At 41.3% G+C, this 22,047-nt stretch overlaps 1 protein-coding gene across 1 annotated transcript in view; it reads right to left on the bottom strand.

Moving 5' to 3' along the window:
• Window positions 1-22,047, bottom strand: part of LOC139024947 (piggyBac transposable element-derived protein 4-like) — a 61,054-nt gene that overhangs the window by 2,205 nt on the left and 36,802 nt on the right. Inside the window, exon 2 of the mRNA XM_070439944.1 lies at window positions 1,819-1,877. Within this exon, the coding sequence (XP_070296045.1) occupies window positions 1,819-1,877 (59 nt within the window). The remainder of the gene's footprint in view (window positions 1-1,818; window positions 1,878-22,047) is intronic.

Genomic DNA, 22,047 nt, shown 5'->3' with positions numbered 1-22,047 from the left:
GAAACCGAACATGACTCGATAAACGTCCGTTTAGAGTGAGTAATTACATTGAATGTTACGTCCAAAGTTGAAGGACACTGAATTTTCCACACAGGCCGTTTACAAAATGTTTCGTGTTAGGCTATAAAAATTGATTATATCGAACAAAACGCCACTTCATTGTTTCGTCGTGACCTTTAGTATTGCCAAAAAAGAAGATTTACAAAGGTAATTGATGAATTTTATTGCTATTTCTGACTTTCGTGACTAATCTACTTTGCTGTAACTGTACCTAATGTGTTGTTTACTGATCGATAATCGCTTTTGCAGTGAAGCTTTTCGAAATCGGACATGGTGGCTAGATTAACAAGAGGTATAGCTTTCAATTGGTGTATTGCACTTCTGATTTAATTGAAGTTAAATATTTATAATAATGTCATTTCGCCAATTTTTTTGAAACGTTCCGCTAGCGGAACCCCAGTCCTAGACAGGTTAATGCATGGTAGAAATAATTTGACCATAGACAGTGTGTGTAAACCTCAAAAGCCTCCCTAACCGGCTGAAGAAAGAGCGACACAGGCGTGTAATGAGAGACAGTGACTTTTACCACTCCTATTTGAGTCCGAGCCATAAACCAGGGCCGGAGTGCTGAGAGCGCGTGTGGAGTGAGCGTGGAGAGAGAGAACAAGCTCAGGTGAGAGATTCATGTACATGGGAGGGTTGGAGGTATCTACTTGGATATTAAAATTGGGACATTATCAAGGGAAATGAAATGTGACAGGCAAAAGTTACATGTGCCATTGGGAAAATGAACTGTAAACAATATCTGAAGAAGACACGCTAGAATGTGCCAGGTGAAGGAAAGGGGGGGAGTGGTATACGCCCTGCTAAATATTTAGACTAAGAATGCATTGAGATACTGACCTTTCTTTACCAGGCCACTCGTGACAGGAAAACAGAGACAAAGGGGGGGGCTGTAACGAGAAGAGTTATGACTGGCAATAAAAGGTTGTTCATAAATGTATGTTCTAACAGGGATGATGTGTGCCAAGTTGATAAACTGGAATTACTAGACGCAAAGTAAGCACTGAAGTCAGTCTATCTAAAATGGGGATGGATGATTGATACAATGTTTTAATTGTCATTGGGATACAGCGAGAGAGAATTGCTAAAGCAAGATTACATTTATTTGGACGAAACTTGGTTAAAGTTTCTCTAGTGTCCGTGGGTTATTTACTCTGGGAAAAAAAGAACCTAACACTGCAATCTATGTCTGAGTGCTGTCTGCGTTACCTATCCCTGTAAACTTGGATGAGCTGAACGCTGCTTGAATCAGAAACCTTGACAGCCAAAACAAAGAGCACCATAGGTTCCACCGCCTGCACACAATCAAATGAAATTAAACATGGAAAACATAAAAAATATAAAAGAGATAAGATGTATGCCCCTGAGATGGTGTCATGCTAGTGTAATAGAAGGGTTTGCTCCAGGAGGGTTTGGTAAGAACAGAGGAGGCTCTACTGGATAGAAGGAAACACCTCCTCTAGGGGACTAAGCCAGCCTTATCAGGTGTGAAGCAGAAATCTTGACAGTAAATTCCAGTTTGTGCCTTGAAATCTGGACATTCCACCTGAGACCGCCTCCGGTGCTTTGGTATGTATGTACCCCTCCAAACCCGCTTTCAACACGCAAACTCCTGCACAGACACAGACACACACAAGAGCACACACACACACACACACACACACACACACACACACACACACACACACACACACACACACACACACACACATGAAGCTCTTACATCCTGTTCAGTCTGATCTGTATTTCTTGTACATTATGGAGTTGGTGGCGTTGCCTCTGATCTCAGCCACTCTGGTCTCTGAGCAATACTCCTGTGAAGAAAGGGGAAAGGGGGATACCTAGTCAGTTGTACAACTGAATGCTTTCAACTGAAATGTGTCTTCCGCATTTAACCCAACCCCTCTGAATCAGAGAGGTGCGGGTGGCTGCCTTAATTGACATCCACGAGGTTATTGTTTATAGGGGTGCCAGGTAGGTTGTGCCTACCAGAGAAAACATTGGTTCCTCCTTTTGGTTTGGGGGGAATGAGTCCCATCTGGTCCGTCAAGTCTACACCAATACAAAGGACGTATGTAAAAGTCAGGATGGAAATACACTTTTCATAAACCCTTAAAACATTGGAAAGAAGTTCAAAAACAACTCTTCTTTTGCGTGGGTTGTATTACCAACATAAATGATCACACACACATAACAATATAACAAATAATGAGCTCTGGTTCTTCCAGAAATGTCCTGTACCTCGGGCCTAAAAAGAGTCCAGCCCGGTAAAGAAGTTCAGGGAGCTCAAGTGACCTTAGTCACGCAATGTTTGTCCATTCATACAAGTGTAGTGTAAGACCCAGTATCAAATCATACAATCAAAATACCAATTATTTGACCACACAACCATCAAGCGTATCAACTCTTAATAAGTCCTCAACTACATCTACATAAATCCTCACGGTATACATCACACCACGTCAGTCGGTCAGTCAGACAATCCAATCCGCCAACAGATCTCCAGCGGAGAAAGGCCACGAAGAACAACAGAGAGGTGTAGTCCAACAGAAGCAAAGAGTGGATCCGATCCTGGATAAACTTGCTATTAGGCTACAAAACACACTTTTAAAGGCAACAAAACAAACGGAATAAAGATGCTTCGGAACTGAGGGTTGAACACATCCTCATTCACGTCACAACCCAACTTTTGCGCAGCAGATACTGGGTATTTAATTGGGAATTAAAGGGGAAGCGCCCTATTGGAAAGAGAAGCACTGAGACGGTTCAGAAAAATTCAGGGCCGTCACACACCCCCTCCCCTGGAAAAAGCCGACCATTGCCCTGGAAGGCACATCTTGGTCGGGGAAACCGAGAAAGGTCTCCTCATCACTTTCCTCTACAAAAATATGCATGACTTTTTGGAGCTCACGCTCCTCAGCTGAGGGGTTACAGGCCTTAATCTTTCATTGCTACCCATCCCGGATCCGGGAGCATCCTCATCAAAAAATATTTTTTCCAAAGTGGAAACAGCGCCCCCATATTGACAAGAGGTTTTAAGGCGTGAGACTTCTGGGTCTGGGAATCTGAGAAAAATCTCCTCACTTTCCTCTTCAAATATATCCAGGACCTTGTGGCGCTCAATCTCCTCCAATTGCTCAGCCGAGGGGTAACAGGCCTTAACCTCTCCTTAATAGGGGGCGCTGTTTTCACTTTGGGAAAAAATCGTGCCCAATTTAAACGGCCTCGTACTCTATTCTAGATCGTACAATATGCATATTATTACTATTGGATAGAAACACTCTCCAGTTTCTAAAACTGTTTGAATTATATCTGTGAGTAAAACAGAACTCATTTTGCAGCAAACTTCCTGACAGGAAGTGAAAAATCTGAAAATGATGCTATGTTCCAGGGCCTGCCTATTGAATTGCCTTATATTTATGGATTTGCATGCACTGCATACGCCTTCCACTAGATGTCAACAGGCAGTGGAAGGTGGAATGGGGTGTCTAGCTTGATCTGAGGTCGAACAAGAGCTCTTGGAATGACGTGACCACAATTTCCTTTCTCTACCTAGGCGCAGGAAGGACATCAACATTGGCTTCTGAAAAGCGTTCGGTATACACGGTGGATGTCTCCGGCTCTGATTTTATTTGATAGATGTGATAAAAACATCATGAGGTAGTTTTTTTCAACCGAGTTGTATCAGTTTATTCAACGTTTATTGCGACTTTTGGAATTTTCCTTTCTTTGCGTCGGGAGAGTGATGGGCATGTTCGCGCCACATGGCTAGCTAAGGTTGCTAATTCGACAGGAAAGAAGGACATTCTAAAACCAAACAACGATTTATTCTGGACAAAGGACTCCTTGTACAAGATTCTGATGGAAGCTCAGCAAAAGTAGGAACAATTTATGATGTTATTTCGTATTTCTGTGAAAAATGTTTAGTTCTATTTTCCGCCCTTTTTGCGGGCGCTGTCTCGCTATAACGTAAGCTGTTTGTTATGGTAAAGTTATTTTTTTAAATCTAACACGGCGGTTGCACTTTCATTTGCTGTCCAACATGTATTTTTTAGTAAAGTTTATGATGAGTTCTTTGGTCAGATTAGGTGAGTGTCCAAAATATCTCCTGACATTCTGGGGAATCAACGCTACATTTTCACAATGTATAACCACGGGTCGCAGCTCTAAATATGCACATTTTCGAACAAAACATAAGTGTATTGTATAACCTGATGTTATAAGACTGTCATCTGATGAAGTTGGTCAAGGTTAGTGATTAATTTTATATATTTTGCTGGTTTTTGCGATCGCTACCTTTTGCTGCTGATAAATGCATTTGTGTGTTTGGCTATTGTGGTAAGCTAATATAATGCTATATTGTGTTTTCGCTGTAAAACACTTTAAAAAATCTGAAATATTGGCTGGATTCACAAGATGTTTATCTTTCATTTGCTGTACACCATGTATTTTTCATAAATGTTTTATGATGAGTATTTAGGTATTTCACGTTGCTCTCTGTAATTATTCTGGCTGCTTTGGTGATATTTTTGATGGTAGCTGCAATGTAAAACTAAGATTTATACCTCAAATATGCAAATTTTCGAACAAAACATACATTTATTGTATAACATGTTATAAGACTGTCATCTGATGAACATGTTTCTTGGTTAGTGACTAATTATGTCTCTATTTGGTCAGTTTTGTGATAGCTACCTATGCGATAGAAAAATGGTGAAAATATGCGGTTGAGTCTTTTGCTATTGTGGTTAGCTAATAGAAATACATATTGTGTTTTCGCTGTAAAACATTTTAAAAATCGGAAATGATGGCTGAATTCACAAGATGTTTATCTTTCATTTGCTGTATTGGACTTGTGATTTCATGAAAATTATATTATATGATATCCCTGTCGCGTTAGGCTAGGCTATGCTAGTCAGCTTTTTTTATGAGGAGGATCCCGGATCCGGGAGAGAGAAGCGGTAGAGGTTAACACTGCTTCACCTGGCTATCAGCGGAGCCTTGTCTGGCAGCAAAACAGTTTATTCAAACTAATTTACTGGCTTTTAAAAAAACATAGCTGATATAGCTGACTAAACAAATTTGGTTTCTAATGAAAATTGAGATTTACAAACTATGGCAAAAGGGGACGACAAGTGGATAAGAGGCAATAAGATTAAGACATTATTGTGCGAGCTAGGACGTACGTAGTCAATATAACTATTTGTTCAGCACTTTTGAAATGTACAGCGATAGAATTCAGAACATGGGCCGTTCTTGCAGTGTTCTCCCTGTACACCAAGTCAGAACTGCAGGATAAATCTAGAGGGCATGTAAGCAGACAATGAAAGCTCTTAAAGTCGATGATTACATTTCTCCAAAACAGGCTATAGGTAACATGTAGCACTACCAAGTCAGAACAGTAGGCTAAATTCATGAGGGGAAAATTGCCCGAAGTAAAACGGTGAGGCACAAGGGTTACTAACAGATTACTACACAACATACATTTAGTATTACTTTTTTAGCTAGAGTATACTTATCTCCCTGGCATATTACATAATTTATGCAGCAGCATACAAGACACTTTCAGGCTCACATTGTTGTGCTGTGAACTACAGGACTGTTTTGCTATCACAGACTGGTACGTGTTCCGGGATTCTTCCGATGGCATTGAAGAGTACACCACATTCATTGACTACAGCTCAGCGTTCAACACGATAGTACCCTCAAAGCTCATCACTAAGCTAAGGATCCTGGTACTAAACACCTCCCTCTGCAACTGGATCCTGGACTTCCTGACGGGATGGTGAGGGTAGGTATCAACACATTTGCCACGCTGATCCTCAACACTGGAGCTCCCCAGGGGTGCGTGCTCAGTCCCCTCCTGTGTTCCCTGTTCACCCACGACTGCATGGCGAGGCACGACTCCAACACCATCATTACGTTTGCAGACAACACAACAGTGGTAGGCCTGATCACCGACAACAACGAGACAGCCTATAGGGAGGAGGTCAGAAACCTTGCCGGGTGGTGCCAGAATAACAACCTATCCCTCAACATAACCAAGACTAAGGAGATGATTGTGGACTACAGGAAAAGGAGGACCGAGCACGCCCCCCCTTCATATCGACGGGGCTGTAGTGGAGCAGGTTGAGAGCTTCAAGTTCCTTGGTGTCCACATCAACAACAAACTAGAATGGTCCAAACACACCAAGACAGCCGTGAAGAGGGCACGACAAAGCCTATTCCCCCTCAGGAAACTAAAAAGATTTGGCATGGGTCCAGAGATCCTCAAAAGGTTCTACAGCTGCAACATCGAGAGCTTCCTGACTGGTTGCATCACTGCCTGGTACGGCAATTGCTCGGCCTCTGACCACATGGCACTACAGAGGGTATTGCGTATGGCCCAGTACATCACTGGGGCTAAGCTGCCTGCCATCCAGGACCTCTACACCAGGCGGTGTCAGAGGAAGGCCCTAAAAATGTTCAAATACTCCAGCCACCCCAGTCATAGACTGTTCTCTCTACTACCGCTTGGCAAGGGATACCGGAGTGCCAAGTCTAGGACAAAAGGCTTCTCAACACTTTTTACCCCCGAACCATAAGACTCCTGAACAGGTAATCAAATGGCTACCCAGACTATATGCATTGTGTGCCCCCACCCAACCCCTCTTTTTACATTGCTGCTACTCTCTGTTTATCATATATGCATAGTCACTTTAACTCTACATTCATGTACATACTACCTCAATTGTGCCGACCAACCAGTGCTCCCGCACATTGGCTAACCGTGCTATCTGCATTGTGTCCCGCCAACACCTCTTTTTATGCTACTGCAACTCGCTGTTCATCATATATGCATAGTCACTTTAACCATATCTACATGTACATACTACCTCAATCATCCTGACTAACCGGTGTCTGTATGTAGCCTCGCTACTTTTATAGCCTCGCTACTGTATATAGCCTGTCTTTTTACTGTTGTTTTATTTCTTTACTTACCTATTGTTCACCTAATAACTTTTTTGCACTATTGGTTAGAGTTACACTTTGATTTGATTTGATTTTTAACGGGAACACCACAGGTGTACAAAAGTTAAATAAAACACCCAAGATAAAAATCATCAACATGTTTTTTGTGTGTTCAAATGCCCTGTGTGGACAAAGTCATGGAACCTTATGACAATCAGATTAAATTAACGAAGTAAATTCGTCCAATTCGACTGGAACACAGCAGGAGGGTTATGTTTTGGCGCATTATATATTTTTTGGAATATTCAGCTTCAGCTAACCATCCTAAAATGTCACTAGAAATTATGTTTTTGGTATGATAGTTATGTTATAGGCCTACTTGTAAGGGTGTTTAACTGGCGGCAGAGAAGTCAGACGCAGGAGAGAAATAACTGTTTCCAACAGCGCAGTTTATTTACAAAAAACCCACCGGAAAACATAATAATAAAAATCAATGGGTAACATAACCCGACGCACACCAGTACAGACATACACATACACTTACAATAAACAATCACCAACAAGGACATGAGGGGGAACAGAGGGTTAAATACACAACATGTAATTTATGGGATTGGAACCAGGTGTGATGGAAGACAAGACAAAACCAATGGAAAATGAACAACTTCGGCAGAAGTCGTGACACTACTGTGCTATGGTATTATATTCGGTTTTGTTATATAAAATACAAATTAATCATTATGTGATCTTGCGAGACATTGATTCCGCTTTGATCTAACTTGAATAAACAAGCACCATTGTGAGAAGTGATAATCTTCGATTTGTAATAATAATAATAATTATTATAATAATAATAATAAGGGATGAGTATGACTATTAGGCTTAGGCAACAGATCTTGATGAAATGTAATTTCAAGTGATTGGAGTGTCATTCGTTGTGCTGAAAGGACAGCTCCTGGATCTTATGATCGCACGTGGTATAGCTATGTGTAGGCTAAAGCCTAATGTAAATACAAATACATTTAGCTTAATATTATTGCACTGTTTGCGAGGAGAGCTTTATTGCAATTATAGGTATTTCATTGTATTGAAAGCCATGAATAAAGAATGGTACCAACACATCCTCCGAGAGCAACTTCTCCCTTCTCAACCATCCAGGAACAGTTTGGTGACGAACAATGCCTTTTCCAGCATGATGGAGCACCTTGCCATGAGGCAAAAGTGATAACTAAGTGGCTCGGGGAACAAAACATTGATATTTTGGGTCCATGGCCAGGAAACTCCCCAGACACTAATCTCATTGAGAACTTGTGGTCAATCCTCAAGAGGCGGGTGGACAAACAAAAACCCACAAATTCTGACAAACTCCATGCATTGATTATGCAAGAATGGGCTGCCATCAATCAGGATGTGGCCCAGAAGTTAATTGACAGCATGCCAGGGCGAATTGCAGAGGTCTTGAAAAAAAAGGGTCAACACTGCAAATATTGACTCTTTGATTTGTAATAATACTTCATGTAATTGTCAATAAAAGCCTTTGACACTTATGAAATGCTTATAATTATATTTCAGTATTCCATAGTAACATCTGACAAAAATATCTAAAGACACTGAAGTAGCAAAGTTTGTGGAAATGAATATTTGTGTCATTCTCAAAACCTTTGGCCCCGACTGTACAGTATCAGTTTTCTATGATACATAGTATGGAGTATGGAGCTGAAGTATTGCTTCTTCATCCGATGTTATGTATTATCAGTGAATATGGTGATGTATTTCACCCCCGTTCAGAGAAATTAGTCATACAAGTTGTTAGGTACATCCTGATATTATAAGGTTCTGACAACTAGATGGTATTGTTCATGCTACTAGTTTTCTATCCCCTTAATGTGAAAGGAATACGTCACCAAAATTCCAAAATAAGATATTGGTTTAAAGTCTATGGACAAGGTATGACAGCAACCCATGCTTTGGTTTTGTTTACCTGGCCACTGTTTCAAATGCAAACGTTTCAGCATTTGTGGCACAAATCCAATGCAAGTCAATGGTACCTATATTAGCATTTTAATGTAACATAATTGAGTTACACAATAAATGTTTAGATACTTTAGGACTGGCCAACCCTCTTCATGGAGTTCTACTGTCCTGTGGATTTTCAGTCCAACCCTAATTTAACACACCTGATTCTACTAATTGGCTGTGCAACATGATTTTAACTAGCTGAATCAGATACCCTAAATTAGGGTTGGACTGAACCTACAGGACAGTAGGATGATTTGAAATGTTGTTCCAAATCGTATGTTAGGTACTATATTTATCAAAGGTTATATGAATTCTATGAATTAAAATGGCCAATTTGGATGCAATCAATTAGCTGAATTTCGCAGAGATCAAATTATATTTCAACAAAATTGCAGGAATTCTAATCTCATCTATTTCTAACTACAGAAACGATTTCAGAACAATCTGTAATGGTGGGTGTCTAAATCCTCTTTCCTTTGCTTTTTGAGGTGGAACTACCCTGCCATCAAATCAATTGACCAGGTAGTGAACATAAATCTACGTAGAATTGCAGGACATTTGTTTTAAAACAGCCATAAAATCAAGCTTTTGGTGTGGTGTATTCATGCATCTCAGTAAACGATAACCTAAATGCATTATAACCTCCTAATCTGCCTAATTGACATTTCCAATTGCCCACCTTTACTTACCGAACTAGAACGGGCCCTGCATTTCAACCAAATGCCAATTCAGGCTAAATATCCCAAGCGGGGCTACAGCAACATCCAGAGAGAGTCATGCTACTTGGGCTTTGCTGTGGCCACTCTGGTTTGGGTGTCCTCAGCACAACGGTGTCAGCGTAACCAAGTATCGTTCTGCATTCCACTGCACAAGAGGGGGTCCGTGGAGTTTCATGAACATCAAGGCAGACACACAGTGAATTTTTATCCCCCTGACTGGCCTCCTCCACAGATAAACAATGAGCCAGATATTTCACCGGATGTATAAATGTGAATCATCCAGTTGACCTTTCCCATCACTACCAAATATGGTGACGGGAGGAAGCCCAGTGGCTGGCATGGGGAGAAGATGGAGCGAGAAGGATTTTAGCCAACATTCTGCTATATTTCACATCGATTAAACATTTGATCTCAAAAAATGTCATTGTTTAGAATGAGTGGAAGGGCGAAATGAGTTATTTAAACACATGCACTTCACGTTCCCTAACGGAAATATGCTAATAAATGAACGCCCCAATAGGATCTCACTAGCTCGTGCTTGGCTCTGCCCACATCCTTGCTTTTTCTGCACCTATGATTATTTTGCTCACATTGGATACAACAAGCTCTGGTCTATCTTGGGTTGGTTACAAAAATCTTTGCCTCTAGTTCTTTATCATTTTATCATCAGGTTCTTTATCATCAGGTCCTGGAGTGGCCTAGCCAGTCTCCAGATCTCAACCCCATAGAAAATCTTTGGAGGGAGTTGAAAGTCCGCGTTGCCCAGCAACAGCCCCAAAACATCACTGCTCTAGAGGAGATCTGCATGGAGGAATGGGCCAAAAAAACAGCAACAGTGTGTGAAAACCTTGTGAAGACTTACAGAAAACGTTTGACCTCTGTCATTGCCAACAAAGGGTATATAACAAAGTATTGAGATAAACTTTTGTTATTGACCAAATACTTATTTTCTACCATAATTTCCAAATAAATAAATAAAAAATCCTACAATGTGATTTTCAGGATTTTTTTTCTCATTTTGTCTGTCATAGTTGAAGTGTACCTATGATGAAAATTACAGGCCTCTCTCATATTTTTAAGTGGGAGAACTTGCACAATTGGTGGCTGACTAAATACTTTTTTGCCCCACTGTATGTGTTTTCTCACATTTAAACAAATGAGGAGGCTCCATTCCTCCACACTACGGTAGCACTTCACCCCTTATTATTAGCCTGGTCAGCACAGTTTTGGCTCAGTTCAACCTAGCGGTTAAGAGCATTGGGCCAGTAACCGAAAGGTCGCTGGTTCGAATCCCAGAGCCGCCTAGGTGAATAAAAAAAATGCAGCCTGTTTTCTTGAGCAAGGCACTTAACCTTAATTGCTCCTGTAAGTCTCTACGGATAACATCATCTGCTAAATTACTAAAATATGACATGTACATTTAAATATGTATTAACAGCCAAAACAGCCTCCATGTCCAGTTCAAATGCCTGCAGTAGCCCACCCCTTTAGTGTACAATGTGAAGGGCAGACCGTAATTCATCCATGCCCTTAACATTTATTAGAGTGGATAAAAAAAGAACAGCATTCAGGTCGCTGGTGCAAGAAGGAACAGATAACGTCTTGTGGTTTTTACTTGAATCAGAAAATCTTCGGGGGGTCACCAGTGTGTGAAATGAAAGACGTGTTGAGGCTCTCAGCAACACCACATATCAAACATGTCAGTTAGATTCCAAGAAATTCAACTAAAAGGATGAACATTTTCAACGGAAGGAAGAGACACAAGGATATATAAGCGATTTGACTGTTGGCGACTAGGAATTTTATGACCAGAGTTGACACAGGTTGAATTATGCAAATTTTTGGTGAAGCGACTTTGAGATTCACTAATTGAACCAGTTGTGGGAGACAAGTTCTTGCTAGCAAGCTGATTTTTGTGATTTCAGCAATGTCTTACTACCAAGTAGTGAGCAGTGTGTGTGTGTGTACTGTTACCCCCTTGACATGAAGAGGAATCTAATTTGTACAGTAGTCATACCGATTATGACATCTATGTATTAACTTCTGCCTGAGGGATGTACGTACAGTATGTGGAGAGCATAGGCCTTCAATTCCCATCTAAATACTCCAGCGTGGTCCGTTGAGGTTACCAGCAGAATAATTAAACAGAATCTGCATACTGTAATTGGTAGCTCTGGGGGTCCTCTCTTCTTAACTGAGACAAATGCTTTAACTTCATCGCAGGCGATGTTCTTATTTGAAAGATTCTGCTTATCATATGAATCTCCAGTGCATCATATTCCTCTCTGTGGAGTTTACTAAAACAACCATGAATGTTAATAACAACAATACAGTAAAACCCTTTGATGTTACCTCAGGAGCTCTGTGGTTTGTGTAAAACGTGTTTGCGCACGTTGCTATTTATTCTTGCTTTTGTTTAGTCTGAGTAAATCACATTCACAATGAAGAAGAATAGACAAAAGAGAACAGAAGACTCAACAACAGAACATCTGTTTCTGTCCTGTTGGCTACTATTCACCATGACACATGAGGTAGTGGTAATAAACAGCTCTGGACCAGTGTTGGAACTGGAACTCTCCTGTCTAAAGACAAAGTGAGGTTTGTGACAGTTCAAAGATCCCCACGTCACCAGCTGCTACGCTGGGTTTCTGTGTTCAAAGGTAGTGGAAGGACTGATGGAATAGAGACGCCTGAACTTCTTGAACTCCAGAACTTCTTTACCGGGCTGGACTCTTTTTAGGCCCGAGGTACAGGACATTTCTGGAAGAACCAGAGCTCATTATTTGTTATATTGTCATGTGTGTGTGATAATTTATGTTGGTAATACAACCCACGCAAACCCACGCAAAAAAAGCACGCTCCTAAATAGCAAGGACCATATAGGATTGTGGAGCAGATGGGCCGTTTGAACAACAGAGTGGTGAAATAAGACACAGGGGAAGATATGCGCGTTGTCCATGTCTCGCGCCTTAAGGTGTTGGGACTGCTGTTGGGATCTGCTGTTGGGACAGCTTTATGTTGGCCCTAACAGTTTGTGGGCACCGTTTGTCACCATTATATTGTAATTAATGTATTGTTTAGTGTTGTGTTGTGGCTTTGCTGTCATGCATCCCCCATTTATTTATTTTTTTGCCCCACCAACATTTACATGCTAAAATCGCCACTGAAAGGGTCTTTGATTCATTGTTTTTTATTTTTTGTTTCTGCACAGCTGTTGTGAGATACTTACACTCTCTCTCTCTTTCATGCTTTCTCTTTCCACCCAATGGACTTTTGGCCTTTCAGTTTATGATTTCTCTCGCTCTCTGACCATGTTTAGAATAATACCAAACGTTAATAGATTACTAGCAGGGTCAAATAATAATAATCGCAGTGGTTGAAGAGGGTGCAACAGGTCAGCACCTCAGGAGTAAAGGTCAGTTGGCTTTTCATAGCCGAGCATTCAGAGTTAGAGACCGCAGGTGTGGTATAGAGAGAGAGAGTCGAAAAACAGCAAGTCCGGGACAAGGTAGCATGTCCGGTGAACAAGTCAGGGTTCCATAGCCGCAGGAAGAACAGTTGAAACTGGAGCAGCAGCATGACCACGTGGACTGCGGACAGCAAGGAGTCATCAGGCCAGGTAGTCCTGAGGAATTATCCCAGGGCTCAGGTCCTCCGGGAGGGGAGAGAGAGAAAATTTGAGTGAGCATACTTAAATTCACACAGGACACCGGATTTACTCCAGAAATAACAGACTGACCCTAGCACCCTAACCCTAACACATTAACTGTTGCAGCATACCGACGATACCCCCGGACATTGCCAACCAGTCAGGACATAACCTAACCCACTTTGCCAAAGCACAGCCACCACACAACTAGAGCGATATCTTGAAACCACAAACTTACTACCCTGAGAAAAGGCTGAGTATAGCCCACGAAGATCTCACCCACGGCACGAACCTAAGGGGGGCGCCAACCCGAACAGGAAGATCACATCAGTGACTCAACCCACTCAACTGAATCACCCCTCCTAGGGACGGCATGGAAGAGCACCAGTACGCCATTTACTCAGCCCCCGTAATAGGGTTAGAGACAGAGAATCCCAGTGGAGAGAGGGGAACCGGCCAGGCAGAGACAGCAAGGGCGGTTCGTCGCTCCAGTGCTTTTCAGTTCACCTTCACACCCCTGAGCCAGACTACACTCAATCATAGGACCTACTGAAAAGATGAGTCTTCGTCTCTCATGTGGCTAGGCAGACCATTTCATAAAAATTGAGCTCTATAAGAGAAGGCCCTGCATCTAGCTGTTTGCTTAGAAATTCTAGGGACAATAAGGAGGCCTGTGTCTTATGAACGTAGCGTACGTGTAGGTATGTACGGCAGGACCAAATCGGAGAGATGGGTAGGAGCAAGCCCATGTAATACTTTGTAGGTTAGCAGTAAAACCTTGAAACCAGTCCTAGCCTTAACAGGAGTAATATGACAGATCCTTGCTGTTTGTTGTTTTCAATGTTCCATGTGACCTGCCCTGTCTGAAACTGGGAGGAGTAACAGCATAACCTACGTTGCTAGCTACCATGACAAGACCAATGCTGCCGTGAGTACAACTGATGAAAGGGGGTCTCTCTATCATACGTGAAGGATCTCTTAACCTCTCTGGGATATGTGGGATGGTAGCGTCCCACCTGGCCAACATCCAGTAAAAATGCAGAGCGCCAAATTCAAATAAATTACTATAACATTTTTACTTTCATGAAATCACACATTCAATTTACCAAATTAAAGCTACACTTGTTGTGAATATAGCCAACGGGTCAGATTTCAAAAATGCTTTACGGCGAAAGCAAACAATGCTATAATCTGAGGATAACACCCCAGCTAAAAATCACAGACCATCATATTTCAACCCTTCTGGCGTGACACAAAACACAGAAATAAAGATATAATTCATGCCTTACCTTTGATAAGCTTCTTCTGTTGGCACTCCAATATGTCCCATAAACATCACAAATGCTCCTTTTGTTCGATTAATTCCGTCGATATATATCCAAAATGTCCATTTATTTGGCGCGTTTGATCCAGAAAAACACCGGTTCCAACTCGCTCAACATGACTACAAAAGTTACTTGTAAGCTTTGACCAAACATTTCAAACTACTTTTGTAAAATAAACTTTAGGCATTTTTTTACGTGAAAAATAGATACAATTGAAGACGGGATGATCTGTGTTCAATACTGGACGAAAACAATGTGTAGCATGCTTTCTGGTCACGCGCCTCTAACAAACAGTACACTTCACTCGACCCTCGTTCTGAACAGGGCTACTTATTCATTTCTCAAAGGAAAAAGCTCAACCAAATTCTAAAGACTGTTAACATCCAGTGGAAGCGATAGGAACTGCAGGAAGGTCCCTTAGAAATCTGGATTCCCAATGAAACCTCATTGAAAAGAGAGTAACCTCAAAAAAAAAAAATCTGAATGGTTTGTCCTCTGGGTTTTGCCTGCCAAATAAGTTATGTTATAGTCACAGACATGATTCAAACAGTTTTAGAAACTCCAGAGTGTGTTATATCCAATACAAATAATAATATGCATATTTTAGCATCTGGGACTGAGTAGGAGGCAGTTTACTCTGGGCACGCTTTTCATCCAAATGAGAAAATGCTGCCCCCTATCCATAAGAAGTTTAACCAATCAAAAATAGGGTTCTACAAGCAGTTCTTACAACAACTAGAAAATGCTTCAAATGTTTTGTCCAAATAATGATGGATTCAACTAAAAAAAGAATGGATGACCTTACCAGAGAGGTCCAGGACCTGAAGAACTGTTTTACAGTTCTCCCAGGGTCAGCTCGATAAGTTGAAACAGGAGATCTGCAAAATGACAGCAATCTATAAGTCATTGAGAGGACATCAGTTCTGTGTGAATCCATGATACATTGATGGATAAATCAGACTCTCGAGGGACAATCAGACTCTCGAGGGACAATCAAGGCAGAACAACATGGTTGTGGATGGAATTGCAGAAGACTTGAGACCTGGATGGAGTCTGAGGACAAATTGAGGAAAATTATCTCTGAGAAAGATGAACCACAGGAATATTGAGGTGGAGTGCGCCCACAGGACTGGAAAACCCACCACCGGCCCAGGTGACAAGCCTGATAGTAGTCAAGTTCCTGAGGTTCAAGGACAAGGTAGCTGTTCTGGAAAGAGACAAGAACTTGAGAGGAATGTATATATTTCCTCAACAAGGACTATCCTGAATCTTGTGCCAGAAGAGGAAAGAACTTATCCCAGCCATGAAAGCTGGCAGAGCACGTGTGGACATTGCTTACATCCGCTATGACAGGCTCATTGTCCACCCTCCCTTAATGGACTACTGAATGAGAGAGCCAAGCCTATGGGTTCGTAGCTTCAACCATGCAGCGCGCACACACACACACACCAATTGATTAAGGGATAGGCGTCCCGCGAGCAGGACACCAGCCGACAACATCCAGTGAAATTGGAGGGCGCGCAATTCAAATAAATAATCGTAATATTAAACATTCATGAACATACAAATACTTTATATAATTTAAAATATTAAATTCTTGTTAATCTAACTGCATTGTCCGATTTACAGTAGGCTGTATGGCGAAAGCATACCATGCGATTGTCTGAGGACGGCGCCCCACGCCAAATTTTTTTGGCCATCAGCACAGGCTTCATAAAATCACATATAGCGATTAAATAACTCACTTACTTTGAAAATCTTCCTCTCTTTGCAATCCCAAGGGTTCCAGCTACAACATGAATGGTCAGTTTGTTAGATAAAATCCTTCTTTATATCCCAAAAAGTCAGTTTAGTTGGCGCCATCAATTTCAGTGATCTACTCGTTCAACATGCAGACAAAGGAGTACAAAAAGCTACCGGTAAACTTCATCCAATCAAGTCAAACAACGTTTATACACTGCTCAAAAACATAAAGGGAACACTTAAACAACACAATGTAACTTCAAGTCAATCACACTTCTGTGAAATCAAACTGTCCACTTAGGAAGCAACACTGATTGACAATAAATTTCACATGCTGTTGTGCAAATGAAAGACAAAAGTGAAATTATAGGCAATAGCAAGAACACCCCCAATAAAGGAGTGGTTCTGCAGGTGGTGACCACAGACCACTTCTCAGTTCCTATGCTTCCTGGCTGATGTTTTGGTCACTTTTGAATGCTGGCGGTGCTTTCACTCTAGTGTTAGCATGAGACGGAGTCTACAACCCACACAAGTGGCTCAGGTAGTGCAGCTCATCCAGGATGGCACATCAATGCGAGCTGTGGCAAGAAGGTTTCTGTGTCTGTCAGCGTAGTGTCCAGAGCATGAGGGCGCTACCAGGAACAGGCCAGTACATCAGGAATGTGGAGGAGGCCGTAGGAGGGCAACAACCCAGCAGCAGGACCGCTACCTCCGCCTTTGTGCAAGGAGGAGCAGGGAGGCACTGCCAGAGCCCTGCAAAATGATCTCCAGCAGGCCACAAATATGCATGTGTCTGCTCAAACGGTCAGAAACAGACTCCATGAGGGTGGTATGAGGGCCCGACGTCCAAGGTGGGGGTTGTGCTTACAGCCCAACACCGTGCAGACGTTTGCATTTGCCAGAGAACACACAAGATTGGCAAATTCGCCACTGGCGCCCTGTGCTCTTCACAGATGAAAGCAGGTTCACAACTGAGCACATGAGCACATTGACAGACGTGACAGAGTCTGGAGACGCCGTGGAGAACGTTCTGCTGCCTGCAACATCCCTCTAGCATGACCGGTTTGGCGCGTGGGTCAGTCATGGCGTGGGGTGACATTTCTTTTGCTGCGCCAGAGGTAGCCTGACTGCCATTAGGTACCGAGATGAGATCCTCAGACCCCTTGTGAGACCATATGCTGGTGCGGTTGCCCGGGTTCCTCCTAATGCAAGACAATGCTAGCTCATGTGGCTGAGTGTGTCAGCAGTTCCTGCAAGAGGAAGGCATTGATGCTATGGACTGGCCCGCCCGTTCCCCAGACCTGAATCCAATTGAGCACATCTGGGACATCATGTCTCGCTCATCACCAACGCCACTGCACCACAGACTGTCCAGGAGTTGGCTTTAGTCCAGGTCTGGAGGAGATCCCTCAGGAGACCATCCGCCACTCATCAGGAGCATGCCCAGGCGTTGTAGGGAGGTCATACAGGCACGTGGAGGCCACACACACTACGAGCCTCATTTTGACTTGTTTTAAGGACATTACATCAAAGATGGATCAGCCTGTAGTGGGGTTTTCCACTTTAATTTTGAGTGTGCGATCCAAATCCAGACCTCCATGGGTTGATAAATTTGATTCAATTGATCATTTTGTGTGATTTTGTATGTAAAAAAAAAAAGTATTAATAAGAATATTTCATTCATTCAGATCTAGGATGTGTTATTTAGTGTTCCCTTTATTTTTTTGAGCAGTGTATATATACCTGAGGTACTCTTAAAGTAAATAAACTATAATATTATTACGGAAAGTAGTATGTCCAATAGGAAAGCAAAATTAGCAAGCCCACGCCCTCTCCCTCACGCGCCGAAATACTGATACATTTCCGGTGCTCTCATCACCAAAAAACAAGCCTGAAACCTTGAATAAAGTGTTGACATCTAGTGGAAGCCATAGGAATTGCAATCTGTGAGACGGAATTACATATTAACAATAGATTTCCATTATGAGCCTGGGACCTCAAATGAAAATATATTCTGGTTGGTTTTTCTCCGGATTTGTGCCTGCCATATCTATTCTGTATAGTCTCAGACATGGTCTTAACGTTTTAGAAACTTCAAAGTATTTTCTATCCAATGCTACCAATAACATGCATATCCTGGCTCTGGGCAAGAGTAACAGGCAGTTTACTTGGGCACGTCAGTCGGCGGAAATTCAGAAACAGACCCTACCCTAACCTTTTGTCAATAGGGGAGCTGTTAGCATTATTTTTTTTACATTTCCAAATTAAACTGCCTCGTACTCAATTCTTGATCGTACAATATGCATATTATTGTTATTATTGATAGAAAACAGTCTATAGTTTCTATAGGAGTTGAAATTTTGTCTCTGAGTGGTACAGAACAATTTCTACAGCACTTTTCAGACAGGGTTAGATTTCAGAAATTTTTTACCTCTGATCGGGGGTCTGTTATAAGGCCACAGTGAATGCTATGAAGAACCGACACTGCCTACGTCTTCCTCTGGGTGTCTGTACGTCATCACGTTTTCAATGAAGTGGATGGGACGTTCACAGCCATTATAAATGACCAAAATGTACAGAGACCGTTCTTTCTCAACGTGCGCCTCAAGCGTGAAGGCCATCGGACCTGTCTCGTTCCAAGTCGTTTTCTAACCAGCAATATTTCTCCGGTCATGTTTTCAGTCGTTATAGTTGTTAAAAACATCATAATGTAGTGAATTTGAACCGTTTATATCAATTTATCCGTTGTGTCGATTTTGAGGAATTTCTTTGTTGTCGCTTCTGAAAGTTGGACACACGTTTTAGGGATCGGTCGTGGTGCTGGACATTTCGAAGGACAGAGGACATCTATCGACCAAAAGACGTTTATAACATGAGAAGGATACATTGCCCAAGAATATGATGGAAGATCAGCTCAAAGTAAGCAATATTTAATATGATAAACCGTGTTTCTGTCGAAATATTTTAAACGCACATATCGCCATTTTGTTTGGTATAGCTTCACTTGGCCAACCCTGTATTGAAAAGTAAGGATAATTTTAAAAATGAAATCAGCGGTTGCATTAAGAACTAATTTGTCTTTCGATTCCTGTCAACCCTGTATTTTTTAGTCAAGTAATGATTAGCTTTTAATTAAACTAGATCACTCTGATAGATGACGTCAGACATATTGAGGCTTGATTTCCTAGTATTTTCATTGTGTACCACGGTTTTGTATGGCTAAATATGCACCTTTTCGAACAAACTGTATATGTATGTTGTAAAATGATGTTAAGAGTGTCATCGGAAGAATTCTGAGAAGGTTAGTGAAAAAATAATATCTTTTGGCGGTGTTACGTTATAGCGCTCTTTGGCTGGAATCGATGCTCTGGTAACGTTGGAACATGTAGTATGCTAACTTATCGATTTATGTGTTTTCGCTGAAAAACGCTTAGAAAATCTGAAATATGGTCTGAAATCACAAGAACTGGGTTTCCATTGCTATGCTTTGTCTATTTTTATGAAATGTTTTATGATGAGTAAATTGGTCATACACGTTGCTCTATTGATAATTCTAGTGGATTTGTGATGCGGTGCAATTGTAAACTGTGATTTCTACCTGAAATATGCACTTTTTTCTAACAAAACTAATCCTATATACCATGAATATGTTATCCGACTGTCATCTGATGGTTTTTTTTATAGGTTATTGGCTATCAATATCTTAGTGAGCCGAATTGGTGATAGCACCTGAAGGAGTAAGAAACTGATGGAGTTAGAATAGTGGTGTATTTTGCTAACGTGTTTAGCTAATAGATTTACATATTTTCTTCCCTGTAAAACATTTTAAAAATCTGAAATGGTGGCTTTATTCACAAGATCTGTATCTTTCATCTGGTGTCTTGGACTTGTGATTTAATGATATTTAGATGCTACTATCTACTTCTGAAGCTATGCTATCTATGCTAATCAGTGTGTGGGGGGTGGGGGGTGCTCCCGGATCCGGGTTTCTGAGGCAGTAAAAGTTAATGGACATACTGTATAAATATTTTATTATCTTGCTTTGTTTTCTCTTTTCAGCATTATGTCTATCTCTGATAAGCTACCCAGGAAAGGGCTGAAAATAACCATATAGAATATATTTAGCCTTAGAAATAAGGTTCATGAAATCAATAACTTGCTAACATCAGATAACATTCATATATTACTCTTTCTGAGACTCACTTAGATAATTAATTTGATGATACAGCAGTAGCAATACAAGGATATAACATAGAAGAGAAGAGACAGCAATGCTTATGGGGGAGGTGTTGCTGTATATATTCAGAGCCATATTCCTGTAATGCTTAGAGTAGATCTTATGTCAAGTGTTATTGAAGTGTTGCGGTTGCAGGTTCACTTGGCACATCTAAAGCCTTTTCTTTTGGGGTGTTGCTATAGGCCACCAAGTGCGAACAGCCAGTATCTAAATAATGTGTGAAATGCTTGATTGTGTATGTGATGTAAACAGAAAGGTCTACTTTCTTGGGGACCTGAATATTGATTGGTTTTCATCAAGCTGTCTGCTCAAAAGGAAGCTTCTTACTGTAAACAATGCATGTAATCTCGTTCAGGTTATTAATCAAACTACCAGGGTGTTTACAAACACACTAGGAACAAGATCATCCACATGTAACTACCAGATTTTTGCTAATACTGTAGAACTTTGTTCTTATGCTGTATCCATACCCATTGGATGCGGTGATCACAATATAGTGGCTATATCCAGGAAAGTGTCACGCCTGCTCCCGCTACCCCTCTGGCACTCGAGGGCACCAGGCCATTATGAAGCCAAGTTTAATTATATAAAGTACTTTAAATGAAATTATGGACAGAAAGACAAATTCAACTCCATATTTCATCAAATCAGATGGCTTATTCATCACAGAAACATTTGATGTTGCCAATTATTTTAATGTTTACTTCATTGGCAAGGTGGGCAAACAACGAACAGTGAGTCATCGTATTCATGCATAAATAAACAAATAATGAAACAAAAGCATTGCAAGTTTGATTTCTGTAAAGATAGTGTGGGAGCGGTGAAAACTTTACTGTAATCGATCAATAATAAAGATATTGGAGGGTATTGTGAGTAGACAAATATGGGAGTACATGGAAAAGAATGATCTGATTACAGCCAATCAGCATGCTTATCGCAAAAACCATTCCACTACCACTGCATTGGTTGACATGACTGACCAGTGGCTCAATGCTATGTTTGCTCAAATGCACGTTTGTGGGTGTACTATTTTTAGATTTCAGTGCAGCATTTGATTTAGTGGATCATGAAATAATTTGGACAACATTAATGCATTATGGTTTTAAGGAGGTAGCATTGAATTGGGTACAGTCATATCTAACTGACAGGAAACAGTCCACCTATATCAATGGTTCATTTTCTTCCCCTCATGTGTTAAACTGTGGAATACCGCAGGGCAGCTGCCTTGGGCCACTTCTCTATTTAATATATACCAACGACCTTCCCMATGCCTTAGCTGAAACTCAAGCTACTATATTTGCAGATGATACTACAATTTATGCAGCAAGACAATCGGTTCAA

This window comes from Salvelinus sp. IW2-2015, unplaced genomic scaffold (assembly GCF_002910315.2).
Source record: "Salvelinus sp. IW2-2015 unplaced genomic scaffold, ASM291031v2 Un_scaffold2056, whole genome shotgun sequence".
NCBI classification, from domain to species: Eukaryota; Metazoa; Chordata; class Actinopteri; order Salmoniformes; family Salmonidae; genus Salvelinus; species Salvelinus sp. IW2-2015.
The sequence above is the reverse complement of the archived record's forward strand: the minus strand, read 5'-3'. Positions and strand labels throughout refer to the sequence as shown.